Source organism: Schistocerca cancellata, chromosome 4 (genome assembly GCF_023864275.1).
Source record: "Schistocerca cancellata isolate TAMUIC-IGC-003103 chromosome 4, iqSchCanc2.1, whole genome shotgun sequence".
NCBI lineage: Eukaryota > Metazoa > Arthropoda > Insecta > Orthoptera > Acrididae > Schistocerca > Schistocerca cancellata.
In genome coordinates, this window is record NC_064629.1 from 701,785,629 (window position 1) to 701,799,454 (window position 13,826).

The following is a 13,826-nucleotide window of genomic DNA, read 5'->3' on the forward strand; positions in this document are numbered from 1 at the left end:
TATTCTCATAATTACGTTCTCCACTCCAATCGCGTTCCGGATCCATTTGTTTGTTTTTCTATGTCTCACACTAATCCCCAGCAAGCTTCTCTCCATTCATTGTTCACTGCGTAACACTAAGATCTTGGATGGTTTTCACTTTAACCGCGAATATCCCACTGTATTAAGTCAAAATTGTTAACATGCAAGTACACTCCCTGACAAAAATGTGATGTTCCAAGAAGACATATTCGGATGTCAATGAATCTTCGTACATATACACAACGCAGCCTGATATGTGAATGATTAGAGTTGCAATTATCCATGACAGGTGTAACGGCCACCAGGGTGTACTAGTGTTATTCGTATATAGTGTTGTTAGCAGGCCTGGTCCTGTATGTACACTGAACAGCCGGTATGCCCAGGTTTGGCACGGATAACAGCGGTGAGGCGTCGTGATACGGAAGCAATGAGGCTTTGGAAGGTCGTTGGAGGGAACTGGTGCCACATCTGCACAGACAAGTGCAATTCACGTAAACTCTGGTGAGCTCTGACGCCACGGTCAATCCCATTCCAGATGTGATCGATCGGTTACAGATCTGGCGATTTGGGAGCCAAAACATCAATTGGAACTCGCCACTGTGTTCCTCGAACAACTCTAACACACTCCTGGCCTTGTGATATGGTGCATTATCTTGTTTAAAATGCCACTGGCGTCGGGAAGCATGATCGTCGTGAAGGGATATACGTTGTCTGCAAACAGTACACGATCCTCCTTGGCCGTCACGGTCCCTTGCAGAAGCTCCACTGGACCCAGGGATGCCTACGTGAATGTCCCCCAGAGCGTAAAGGAGCCGCCACTAGCTTGTTTCCGTTCCGCAGGACAGGTTCAAATGGTTCAAATGGCTCTGAGCACTATGGGACTTAACTTCTGAGGTCATCAGTCCCCTAGTACTTGGAACTACTTAAACCTAACTAACCTAAGGACATCGCACAAATCCATGCCCGAGGATTCGAACCTGCGACCGTAGCGGTCGCGCGGTTCCAGACTGTAGCGTCTAGAACCGCTCGGCCACCCCGGCCGGCCACAGGACAGGCTTCAAGCAGCTGTTTCCTTGAGAGATGACCGATCACGGCCTCCTATTGGCATGATGAAGAAGGTATCGCGATTCATCAGACCATGCAACGCTCTGGCACTGAGACAATGTCCAGCGCCGACAGTCACGTGCCCATTTCAGTCGTAGTTGCCGATGTGGTGTTAAGACGGGCATATGGATGGGTCGCCGACTGCGGAGGCCCATCGTTAAGAGTGTTCGGTGCATTGTGTGTTCAGACATACTTGTGTTCTGGCCAGCATTAAAGTGACGTTAGTTCACCGCCTGTCCTGTTTTACCAGTATGCACAACGACGTCCGACATCTGTAATGAAGGATGGCCGCCTAACCCCACGACGTCTGGACATAGATTCACTTTGGTTTCGCCACAGCATTCCTCGAACACCTGGCAAGTCGAGCAGTTTCCGAAATGCTAGTACCGAGTCTTCGGGCCGTCACAATGTCTTCGGTGAAACTCAGATAGATCGCGCGCCTTCTCCATTCTACACACGGACAGCACGTCCACTGATACTAAATGCACCGTGCGTGTATCTGACTAGCAGGCATTCCTCGCCAGGTGACGGTGCTATCTCCGCGACGGATTTATACCGATAGTAGGTCGGTGGTAATAATGTTCTGGCTCATTAGTGTGAGAGGCGTACACAGCGTCAGTAGCTGAGTGATCACTGTGAAGGAAACGTAGACGGCACAGTTTCGTGTGAGATAGCATTATCAGCATCTGACGGAGTTTGAAAGGGGCCTCGTTGCGAGTCTCCGTTTGGCCAGCTAGTCGAATGATGCAATATCCACACTTGCGGGACATTTTGGTATGACAGTGTTTCGATCCAAAACTCCATACGATTGTGTGAGCAGGCATACTTGTAGTCAATGTTCTGTTCGATCACGTCTGACCACCGAAAAGGAGTCCGCAGCTCGTGGTCGTGCGGTAGCGTTCTCGCTTCCCACGCCCGGGTTCCCGGGTTCGATTCCCGGCGGGGTCAGGGATTTTCTCTCCCTCGTGATGACTGGGTGTTTGTGTGCTGTCCTTAGGTTAGTTAGGTTTAAGTCGTTCTAAGTTCTAGCGGACTGATGACCATAGATGTTGTTAAGTCCCATAGTGCTCAGAGCCATTTGAACCATTTTGAACCTAAAAGGAGGCTCGCCTTATTGTGCACCAAGCACATCTTAACTCCTCCACATCAGCACCTGCCGTCCGACAAGAAATAATCGACTGCCTGCAGCATTCTGTGACATCCCTTACCATTGGTGTGAGGCTAATACCAGCTGAATTAGGAAGTTACCAACCTACGCATAGCACAAACGGCTGCGTTTAGAGTATTGCCATGATTGGGAAGTATGGACTGCGGATGAATGGAGTCGCGTTGCGTTCAGCGATGAATCCGGTTGTCAATACCCTGGATGGCCATCGCCGGCGAATAAGACCTCAATCTGGGGAGAGGCCACATTCTTGCAATGCTTTGGAGAGTCACAGCGGTTTTACTCCTGTCGTGGGGAACCATCTGGTATGACTTCAAGTCGCGACTCGTAGTGATTGAGGGGTCTCTGGCGGCACAACGATACGTCGCGGAAAACCTGCGTCCTCGTACATTACCTGTCACGTAGCAGTATTTTGGTGCAATTTTTCAACAGAACAATACTCATTCACACACGGCACGTGTATCTACAAACATATGTGTGATGTTGAGGTACTCCCGTGGCCAGTAAGATACTCAGATCTGTCCCTGACGGAAGACACGTGGCAACAGCTCGGACGAAATTCCATCCCAGGATATCAAGGAGCAGTTTCAATAGTCGTGGGCCATCTTGCATTAGGAGGCACCCTTCCGAACCGAATCAGTGCATATATTCCGGTAAGAGAGGGTGCAACATCATACTGATAAATAGGATGATACCGCCAAGTCCTTTGTAAATTTGATTGATTTTGTAATCACTGAAATGCGTAACATCACATACCCTCTCAACTCGTTAACTTTCATTTCGTTTCCACCTTTCCATCTGGGTGCTTCTCTTTTCTGTCAAGCATTCTGTTATGAACTTTCCGTTTAAAATATGTTAAACTTAATTATGAATACAGTAGTTTTTCAGAAGAGCTCCAGGCCACTGTTTGCTCTTCTGGTTACTTCCTTTTCCATTCATCGAGTGTTGCCTTCAACCGTCGTAGCTATTAATGGTCCACCCGATGATGTTTCGGAAGTGGTCTTAAAAGTAAATTTTCCTCGAGACATTTAAGTCTCATATTTATCTACGATAATGATTGAACCTGAATAAAACGACCATGACTTCAAATAAAGGAGTGCTATTCCAGTGTCGTAGAGCCCTGGCAATAGAGACGATTTAGGGGGGAAATGAGCTGAGGATATGTGAGACATCATTATCGCAGATAACTATGAGACTTAAATGTCTCGAGGAAAATTTAATTACAAGATTTGTACGATTACCTGAGGTACAGGATTTCTCCATTACGTCCAACGCTGGGGTGTTATTCCAGTGCCGGAGAGTCTTGGAAATAGTGACGATTTAGGGGGAAAATAAGCTGAAGATATGTAAAAACTTGCCTAGTAAGCAAGGAGACCCGAGTTCAAGTCCCGGCCGTGGCACGAATTTTAATTCATTTAGCTTCCTTCATTTTCGGAAGTGAATCCAGTCATCGTTTACTACCACGCACGATGTTTCGTTAGGGCATCTGCCAGACATTATCAAAAATATTGGCTCTGAGCACTATGGGACTTAACATCTGTGGTCATCAGTCCCCTAGAACTTAGAACTACTTAAACCTAACTAACCTAACGACATCACACACATCCATGCCCGAGGCAGGATTCGAATCTGCGACCGTAGCAGTCTCGCGGTTCCGGACTGAGCGCCTAGAACCGCTAGACCACCGCGGCCGGCCAGACATTATCACGTGAGTTATCGAAGACGAACATCGGCTTCGCACGTTACACAATTTACTACCGCACTGTCTGCCTTTCACGCAATAATCGATGTCATAACTGGACCGACCACAGCGCCATCGATGCGGGAATGGGGAAACTGCTGAGTTGTGTGGTGGATTGCCGCTCGCGTGAAAGTCTCGCTCGGGACCAGTGTAATACTTACCCTCTCTGATTAAAAATAACTAGACATCCCAATGTAATGCAGAACTGACCACCAGACGTCGCGAGAGGCGGACCTGCCAGTATAAAAGGAGGTGGGTAAAACTGTTATGTCAATAGGGAAGCAGGGGACCTCAGTGACTTCGAACGCGGACTAGTCATTGAAAGGCACGCGCGTAAAAATTCCATTAAGGACATCTCAGCCCTTTTACAGATGCCCCAATCGACTGTTGATGAAGTGCAAAAGTGAAGGAACAACCACAGCTAAACCGCGGCCAGGTAGATCAAATGTTCCTGACAGAGAGAGACTGCCGAGCACTGCGGAGGCTGCTTGTAAAAAATCGCACTAAATCAGCGGGAGGAATCGCTCGTGAGTTCCAAAATGCTGCTAGCAGTCCAGTTAGTACAATGACTGTGCGTAGGGAGTTAAAAACAATCGGGTTCAGTGGACGAGCAGCCCCTCATAAGCCAGCACTCAGTGCTAAGCGACGCTTGAGGTGGTGTAAAGAGTGACGCCACTGGATAGTGAATGGCTGAACATTACCTGCCATCATGCGTAGTACCAACAGTGAAGTACAGAGGAAGTTGTGTTACAGTATGGGGGTGTTTTTCATGATTTGGGTATAGTCCCCGTATTGCCCTTTAGAAACCGCTAAATTCGGCAGGATTTGAACATTTTTTACAACATTGTGTACCGAGTTCAGTAGATCAACAGTTAGGGAGACAACTATTGGATCAGCATGAGAGTGCAACCTGTCATAAACCAGCATCTGTTAGGCAATTGTTTGTGAACAATGACATTCCTAAAATGGACAGGCTTGCCCAGAGTCCCGACCTGAACCCAATGAAACACCTCTAGCATTAGTTAGAACGTCGATTTCGATGTGGAGAGCAGCGTCCAACATCACTGTCTCTCTGGTTTTCGGCTCTTGAGGAAGAATGTGGTGCCACATACATTCAAACACCTCATTGAGTCTCCCCAGTCGAGTTAAATCCGTCATAAAGGTGAGGGATGTACAAATTCCTTATTGATGTCGACTAATAGATGATCGGACACTTTTGATCATATAGTGTATATGTTTCGTAGGGCAATGTTGTCAGCGCTGGCCGTGGGGCATGATGGGAACATAAGGGGGTGTGTCAGCTGCTGGTTCTACGTAGCAAATGACATATCAGCGGGCAGACTAGATTTTCATGCCAAGAGACGAAAGAATATTGTTATCTTCTCACGTCGATGTAACTCCGAAGTCTCTATGAATTCCGAAAAAAGCCTATTTTTACATATACATTCGTTGGCTACCCCAACTCACATCGAAATTACCACCTTCTTATCTAGCCTAAACATCGGACCACGCTACAGATCAGTCCGTCTCCAAAACTTACATTCCGAGACACTGTTTCAAAAATGGCTCTGAGCACTATGGGACTTAACTTCTGAGGTCATCAGTCCCCTAGAACTTTGAACTACTTAAACCTAACTAACCTAAGGACATCACACACATCCACGCCCGAGGCAGCATTTGAACCTGCATCCGTAGCGGTCGCGCAGTTCCAGACTGAAGCGACTAGAACCGCTCGGCCAGACACTGTTTCCTTTTAAGTGATATGTTCGTTGGCTTCACCAACTTAGAAGCAAATTTTGATCTTCCAACCTACCCTAAACCTCGGCCTATGCTACAGATCAATCTGTCACCAGAACCTTCATATCGAGTGAAGTGGCGCTGTGGTTAATACAATGGACTAACGTTAGAGAGAACGACAGTCCAAATCCCTGTTCGGCTATCTTGATTTAGGTTTTCCGTGATTTTCCTTAATCGCTTAAGGCAAATGCCGGGACGGTAACCGAGCGAGGTGGCGCAGTGGTTAGACACTGGACTCGCATTCGGGAGGACGACGGTTCAATCCCGCGTCCGGCCATCCTGATTTAGGTTTTCCGTGATTTCCCTAAATCGCTCCAGGAAAAAGCCGGGATGGTTCCTTTCAAAGGGCACGGCCGACTTCCTTCCCCATCCTTCCCTAATCCGATGAGACCGATGACCTCGCTGTCTGGTCTCCTTCCCCAAACCAACCAACCGGGACGGTATCTTTGACAAGGGCGCTGTCGATTACCTTGCCTATCGTTTCCAATTAAGAGATTGTGCTCCATTGTAATTCTTCTTTGCTGTACCTTTATTGCGAGAGGAAGTTGCTTTTTTTTTCGTGAAACATTCTTTGGGTTCGCCAACTCACATCCAAATTATCACCTTCAACCTAACCGAGACCTTAGGCTCTGGTACAGATCGATCTGTCACCACAAGCTTTATTTGAAGCAAGTATTCACGAATCAACAGCGAAGAAGAGAACGGTTTCAGTTTCGGCACTAGAATTACACTGCCTCTTGTCTCGCCTCTTTTTGGTTAAGTGAATATAACGTCCCACTGACGCTTTGTCAATTTTTGAGCAGTAGAGAAACACCGTATCTGTAATCCCTGGTGTACTCTGTCATCTGTTCTGAGGGGACACACGGGGAAATAATGCGATTTCATGCATTTCCAATAGATAGGTGCTGCCCTGGTTTAAAAGCGTCCTGTAATACCTTCCCTACGGTCTCCTTAATAGTGAAACCCCAAAAATCAATTAGCAGTAGGAAAAATTATTATTTTATCGTATTTCATTGTATTTTTGGTGGATGCACAATATTCAGCATTGTCAGTCTTGGTGGGTTGCAAAAGGTGAGTGCTACGGTGAGGTTGTACGTGACGTTCTTCCACAATAATAACTCATCATTCAGCGATCCAATTTGAAGATTCCATACTAATGGTCCATTTGTAAAACACTAAGGCATATACTTACCCGAAGCTCAGAGATGCACAGTAGAACTCGAAATTTTCTCTAGCGCGTGTGCATTCCGACCTACAGATCATTTCCGTGGGGACATTGAGGACTTTCTTGACGACCGGTGGCAGCAGCTGCGCCGGGGCTCCGTAGCTGACGTAGCACGCTGAAACACGCATTTCTCATTGGCAACTTGTTTTCAATTCATTTATTGCTTACTTAAAGACCTGTTGCTTCATATTTTAAAAATATGTCATACATTTTCCAATTTTTCCGTGTAATAACGTAATTAGTTCCATAATGTCAGCAAATATTGTTTTCAGAAATAGAAAATCAAAGTAATAACAATGAGCTGCAAAGAAAATTGAAAGAGTTAAAGGAAATGGGACGTGTTAATTTAAAATCTTAGTAATTTAGGAGAAACTAATAGAGAGATTTGTAGTTTTTTATTTACTATTTAAATAAAGTATGAAATGTCATGGCTATTGTATTTTATTAATATAAGAAGAGGCACGACAGCGAGAAAAGGAGAAAAACTTTCTTTAGAGTAATATTCGAGACAACTCACAAGCCTTGGTGCAAGTATGAAGTCAGACTTGTTGACAACAGTACTATAATGGCTCGGCAAGGACAACAACGTCCTGTAAAGAGGTGACTAGCAGATGCTGGCATACAGCCACAGTGTTCGAGAACCTTCTGTAAGTTTCTGGAATAATCTTATGGAACACCTTCGGAAGAGCCTGGGGTGACATCTCTACTGCAGAAACTCGCACAAAATTCGCTTAAAACCAGTATATAAACAGCCGATGCAAGGGGCAAGACAATGATTACCAGGAAGCAGAAGAAGCAGTACTACAAGCGAGCCTCAGAGTCACTACAGAGTGGCACTTTGATGCTGCTGCACTAAACTACGAGCAGAATGTCCACATTCGAGGGAGGACTACAGAATTTCCGATAAGTATCCGGTAATAGTTGTTATCTTGAGTTTTCTGTCTGTTAGAAAAGAACAGCCTATGTAGAGTATGTGTCTAGTCGTAGCAACAACTAATACTTTGTATTTTCTGTGTGTCATAATATGAAGAGTAACAAGCACTGCCTCACACTTGCCTCCTATTGGGAATGATTGTGTAAAGTCACAATTACGAGGGTAATCGCGAAAGTAAGGTCTCCTATTTTTTTATAAGTACAGAACTCTGTTTGTGCGGCAGTTGGTCACACTGTTATGAAGAGTGCTTCACGTGCTGTGTGTATGCGCACGCCGCGCCGAGGCGCTCAGTCTTGGCAGTCGTTGAGAATGGAGCTTCCGTTGGATGTTACCGCTAAGTGCGAACTGAGCGCATTTATTCGGTTTTTGAACGCAAAGGGCACTGCGCCGATTGAAATCCATCGCCAACTGACGGAAGTGTATGGTGAGTTGTGCATGGATGTCAAAAATGTTCGTAAGTGGTGCAGAGAGTTTGCAGCTAGTCGGACCGAAATTCACGACGAACAAAGGAGCGGGAGACGGTCAGTTTCTGAGGAGACAGTGTTGAAGGTTGAGCAAAGCATGTGTGAAGATCGGCGGATCACCCTGGATGATGTCTGCACGTTGGTTCCTGAGGTTTCCCGAAGCACCGCTCACAGAATTTTAAGGGAAAAATTGAACTACCAGAAGTTGTGCGCAAGATGGGTGCCACGCATGCTAACTGAGGACCACATGCGGCAACGGGTTGATGCTTCCCGCGCATTTCTTCACGGCTTTGGAGCCGAACAGGACAACTTTGTGGATTCAATTGTCACGGGTGACGAAACCTGGGCATACCACTTTACACCTGAGAGGAAGCAACCATCACGCCAGTGGCGGCATCCTTCTTCGCCAAAGCCGCGGAAATTCAAACAAACGCAGGAAAGGGGTATTGTTGGCCGACTTTATGCCCACTGGGACCACAATTAACGCTGACAGGTACTGTGAGACTTTGAAAAAATTCAAACTGGCAATTCAGAATCGGAGAAGAGGAATGTTGAGCAAGGGCGTACACATTCTCCATGACAACACTCGCCCACACATCGCTCGGCAAACCGGTGCTCTTCTGCAACAGTTTCAGTGGAACATAATCACCCAGCCACCCTATAGTCCTGACTTGTCGTCCTGTGACTATCACCTGTTCCATAGGTTAAAAGGACATTTGACCGAAAAGCGATTCAGCTCCGACGACGAGGTGAAATGAGAGGTTCATAACCTTCCGAACAGCACGGCGGCGAGCTGGTATGACATGGGCATACAAAAACTGCCACAGCGTCTACAAAAATGCATCGACAGAAATGGTGGTTATGTCGAAAAATAGCTAAATGTTCAAGCTGTAAACTGATGTAAACCATTGTATAAATAAACAGGTCTATGTACCTACAAAAAACAGGAGACCTTACTTTTGGGATTGTCCTCTATTAATATTCGATATTTTCTGTGTTTCAGAAAATAGGAAGGAATAAGTGCAGTGTCGAGCTTGTTTCCCACTGTGATCAAACTGTTTGTCTTGTGTAATGTTGGAATGAGTTGCAAGGAGGGCGCTAACTCTCATAGTGAAAGGTAGAAATCAGGCCCCAGAAGTTTATGGCAAGGATTATCACACAGAGTGATAGGGTGTAATTGGTGATGTGCTGGGTCATGACAGAAATATAAATTGTATCTACCGGAAATTTGAAACCTTCAAATTATTTATTGAGTCTGAAGGAAGTTTAATGACGATGGGAAAGATTAAAGGTGAGTTGTAGATTCCCACCACCACATTTCAGCGAAGTAGGGGGGGGGGGGGAGGGTTAGGATACTTCGGAAAGACATCGATCCATCTTCCTCTCAGGTGTCTGTTACGTTGACTGTAATGGCTTGGGTCTCATGTCAAGTATATTTTGTCGTTCATTCGGGTAATGACTGTGCAGGGCCTTGGAAATTGAGCCTGCCGTACTACCGACTTCTTTCCACGCTGTTTCGTCTCTAATCTCATTTCATAAGTCCTCGTATATGAGTCGTCTGGCTAGTCGTCTGGCCTGTGTGAGAAGCGTGCAGTGTATTACGACGTGAGGTGGAGAGACATTTGAAAGGTAAGTTTCGTCATTGTTTTTCACACCGAAACTTCATTACCAAAAACAAATACACCGTGGCGTAATGAACTACACACCTTGCACTATTTTTTTTAAAAAAAATTTCAAATGTGTGTGAATTCGCCGGTCGGAGTGGCCGAGCGGTTCTAGGCGCTACAGTCTGGAACAGCGCGACCGCTACGGTCGCAGGTTCGAATGCTGCCTCGGGCATGGATATGTGTGATGTCCTTAGATTAGTTAGGTTTAAGTAGTTCTAAGTTCTAGGGGACTGATGACCTCAGAAGTTAAGTCGCATGGTGCTCAGAGCCATTTGAACCATTTGTGTGAATTCGTAAGGGACCAAACTGCATAGGTCATAGGTCCCTAGACTTACACACTACTTAAACTAACTTATGCTAAGAACAACACAGACGCCCATGCCCGAGGGAGAACTCGAACCTCCGGCGGGAGGGGCCGCGCCGCCGGTGTGGCCGAGCAGTCCTAGGCACTTCAGTCCGGAACTTCGCTGCTGCTACGGTCGCAGGTTCAAATCCTGCCTCGGGCATGAATGTGTGTGATGTCCTTAGGTTAGTTAGGTTTAAGTAGTTCTAAGTTCAAAAATGTTCAAATGTGTGTGAAATTTTATGGAACTTAACTGCTGAGGTCATCAGTCCCTAAGCTTACACACTACTTAACCTAAATTATACTAAGGACAAACACACACACCTATGCCCGAGGGAGGACTCGAAGCTCCGCCGGGACCAGCCCATGACTGCAGCGCCGTAGTCCGCTCGGCTAATCCCGCGTGGCCAGTAGTTCGAAGTCTAGGGGACTGATGACCTCAGATGTCAAGTCCCATAGTGCTCAGAGCCATTTGAACTATTTTGGAGGGGCCGCTCAGTCCGTGATAGGACGCCTCAAACCGCGCGGCCACTACGCGCGGCTCACTATTTTTCGACATAGTCACCGCTGATATAAAGAAATATACTGTAGCGTGTAGTCACTTCGATGAAACCACTCTGGTGAAACTCGGTGCCCTGCGATACAAGGGCTTTTCGCGCAATCTGCTCCATCTCAGCAATGGTTTGGAAGTGACGCCCCGAGAGTGCGGCTTTCAATGCAGGGAACAGGTGAAAGTGCTCCTTAAGCATGCAACACCAACGACCAACCATTTGATGAGACGTGGCTTCTTCACCATGCACGGTCTGTAGGCATTCATGGACGACAGACACAATAGTCGCAAGTGCCCATTCATACTGGATAACACCACGCACTTCCATTGGCGACCACGTTATCCATACAAGTCCGTCTGCCATCGTTATTTGTACTTGATAAGCTTTGGCCACGACGGTCTGCTACTACTTTCTCTTCTTCGGTGCTCTGCGCATGTGTGATTCCTCCTCCGCTGACGCCCCTTCCGTCACTGAACATGCAACGGGTGTGAATTCACATGGCGTTGTTTTGCATCACCTGATGTACCAACTTCTGTTTAAAAAACAATGACAAAACTTACTTTCGGAACGTCTCTCGTACATGACACCCATTACATGAGGTGTAAATGCATAGGGTATGGGCCATGTCCGGTCAGGTCGTGGACCGTGCTCCTTCTGAGGCCGATATGTCTGATTGCTAAGCGTGTAAGCTGGCTATAATTTAGCACCTTACAGGCACTCATACACACACTTTGCCGTGAACTACAACCACAATTAGATATCATTTGATAAGTTGTACATCGTGTATATGAATATTTAAAGCAGACTGATATTGTCACGTACGTCTTGTAAATAATTGTTAACGCTTATTGCATGAAAGGTGACGGAGTGTCTTTATTATAAAAATGGCGTAATGAATGATCGCCTGTACTAGTAGCGGTTGGAACGCCAGTGGAGATGAAACGGCAGGCAGAACTCAAGCTCTGGGTGAAGGCCCGCACAGGTGTTGGTCCTGCTTAAACACAAGAAGTAGCTAGACAGACGTCGTGGCACCTAAGCTCTGGAGCACAATAGGATGACGGTCGGCTGCTATTGTAGTAGGGACCGGAAGAATAATCTTGGAGGCAGGTGAGAGGAGCGAAGAAACGGCACCTCGGAAACCACGCAGGCTGGGTTATTTCCAAGGATTTTTACTCAGAAGCGTACCATTGTACGAGTATAGGTTTTCCCCCGCAAACTTTCCGCACTGGACGACAAAAGACTAAAATATGGATGGTCGCCGTTCGGAACAATCTGAGAGAGTGAGACTATTCCGTGGGTTCGGGAATATGATTCGTTTTCGGAATTACGATGGTGGGGAGCCGAATCTTGCTGGAAAGACAGCGGTGGAGAGGACAGATCTTCCGTTGTGAGCGCCCGTGTGTGACGGTCGTTCGATATCAGCTTTGTTGATACAGACTTGCTGTTCTTGCTCTCAGGAGAGTTAATAGTTAGAACAGTTAGGCACTTTACTGTTGCGAACCTATACGATTATGGACTTCTTGGTAGTTGTCGTTGAGTACGCAGCGTTCAGTAATTATGAGCACTTCCTCTGCCTATACTTATGTTGAGACGCTATCTGAACTCCGTCCTTGTGGCTGCGAGTTCGCGTTTCTCGTCTGTAGAACACAGAGAGGAGAAAACAGTATTAGAGTGTATTAGTCAGAGGACCGCCTTCTGTCGTCCTAGTGTTTGAAAGAGTTTATTTGTGCCTGGAGTTCTTCCATCGTCGCAGACGAGTACGAGAACCATCACTTCGACGCACCGGGCGCAGTACATACGGTGATATCGCAAATTCCTTCTGCTTATTAGGGCTATAAAAGCTAAACAGCTGTGATCAAGTTAGTTTAGTTCCACTGAGGTTCCACACCACCGTAAATCATCTTTCAAAGTAGTGTCTTCTAGTGTCTGGTACGTAGATGATGTCAGTCATTTTGCGTTATTGATATTAGATCGCGCAGTCATAATAAGAGGCAGAGTTGGGCAATTGATTAGTAATTTTACTGAGGAACTGTAAACTTTGTAATATAAAGTTTTTTAAAAAAAATCTACAATAAATATGTAAGCACGAACAGCGTTTATCATTTAGTAGTATTAGTTGCCTTAATCATTCATTTATGTTTAGGTTGTAATTTATATGTTAAAGTCCATTAAGAGATCCTAAGCTCTGCTTCAGGGGGTAGCCAGACAGGGTCAAATCTTCATTTTAGCGTTTATTACTTTCCGTTGCGGAAATTCATTTTACACGCGCCTGGAGTAGCATCTTGGTAGCGTTCCCTGGTATTGGGCAATAAGGTATAAACTCCCCGACCCTTACCCCATTCCATTGCCAGCTATGTGAGGGCCTACCTTCGTCCCGGAGCAGCGGCGGCTCGCGACCCCCGACGCCCGGCTGGACCGGCGGCTGTGGTGGCGGAATGGGGAACGGCGGCTCGCAGCCGCGGCCGTAGCTGCCACGCTCGTACAGCTCGTACTCCAGGTCGTCCACCAGTTGGCGCAGGGGGCGCAGCTCCGCCGCCGGCCAGTCTGACAACTGGCAGTTATCCAACGGGCCGCCGATCACCGGCGGGCCGTAGCTGAAACATGACGGCAAGATTGGCGTTAACCCTTAACTACATTCGTGGGGTAATTTATTATCCCACACATCACTCTTTTGTTCGCAATGCCGTTCCTATGACAACGTTACCACTCCACTTCTATATAATCTTAGTACCGGTTGTACTTTTGCGTTGTGAAGGCGCGTGCTCATCGGCGGCTATTATTTCCGTAGGTAGGTACCAGTTCGGGTCAAATCTA

At 46.6% G+C, this 13,826-nt stretch overlaps 1 protein-coding gene across 2 annotated transcripts in view; it reads right to left on the reverse strand.

The window, feature by feature from the left end:
* The window catches only part of LOC126184867 (uncharacterized), a 516,759-nt gene that overhangs the window by 63,948 nt on the left and 438,985 nt on the right, over window positions 1-13,826 (reverse strand). For both annotated transcript variants that reach the window (XM_049927486.1, XM_049927487.1), the window contains 2 exons: window positions 13,380-13,606; window positions 7,021-7,168 (listed from right to left, as the gene is read on the reverse strand). In XM_049927486.1, the coding sequence (XP_049783443.1) occupies window positions 7,021-7,168; window positions 13,380-13,606 (375 nt within the window). The remainder of the gene's footprint in view (window positions 1-7,020; window positions 7,169-13,379; window positions 13,607-13,826) is intronic.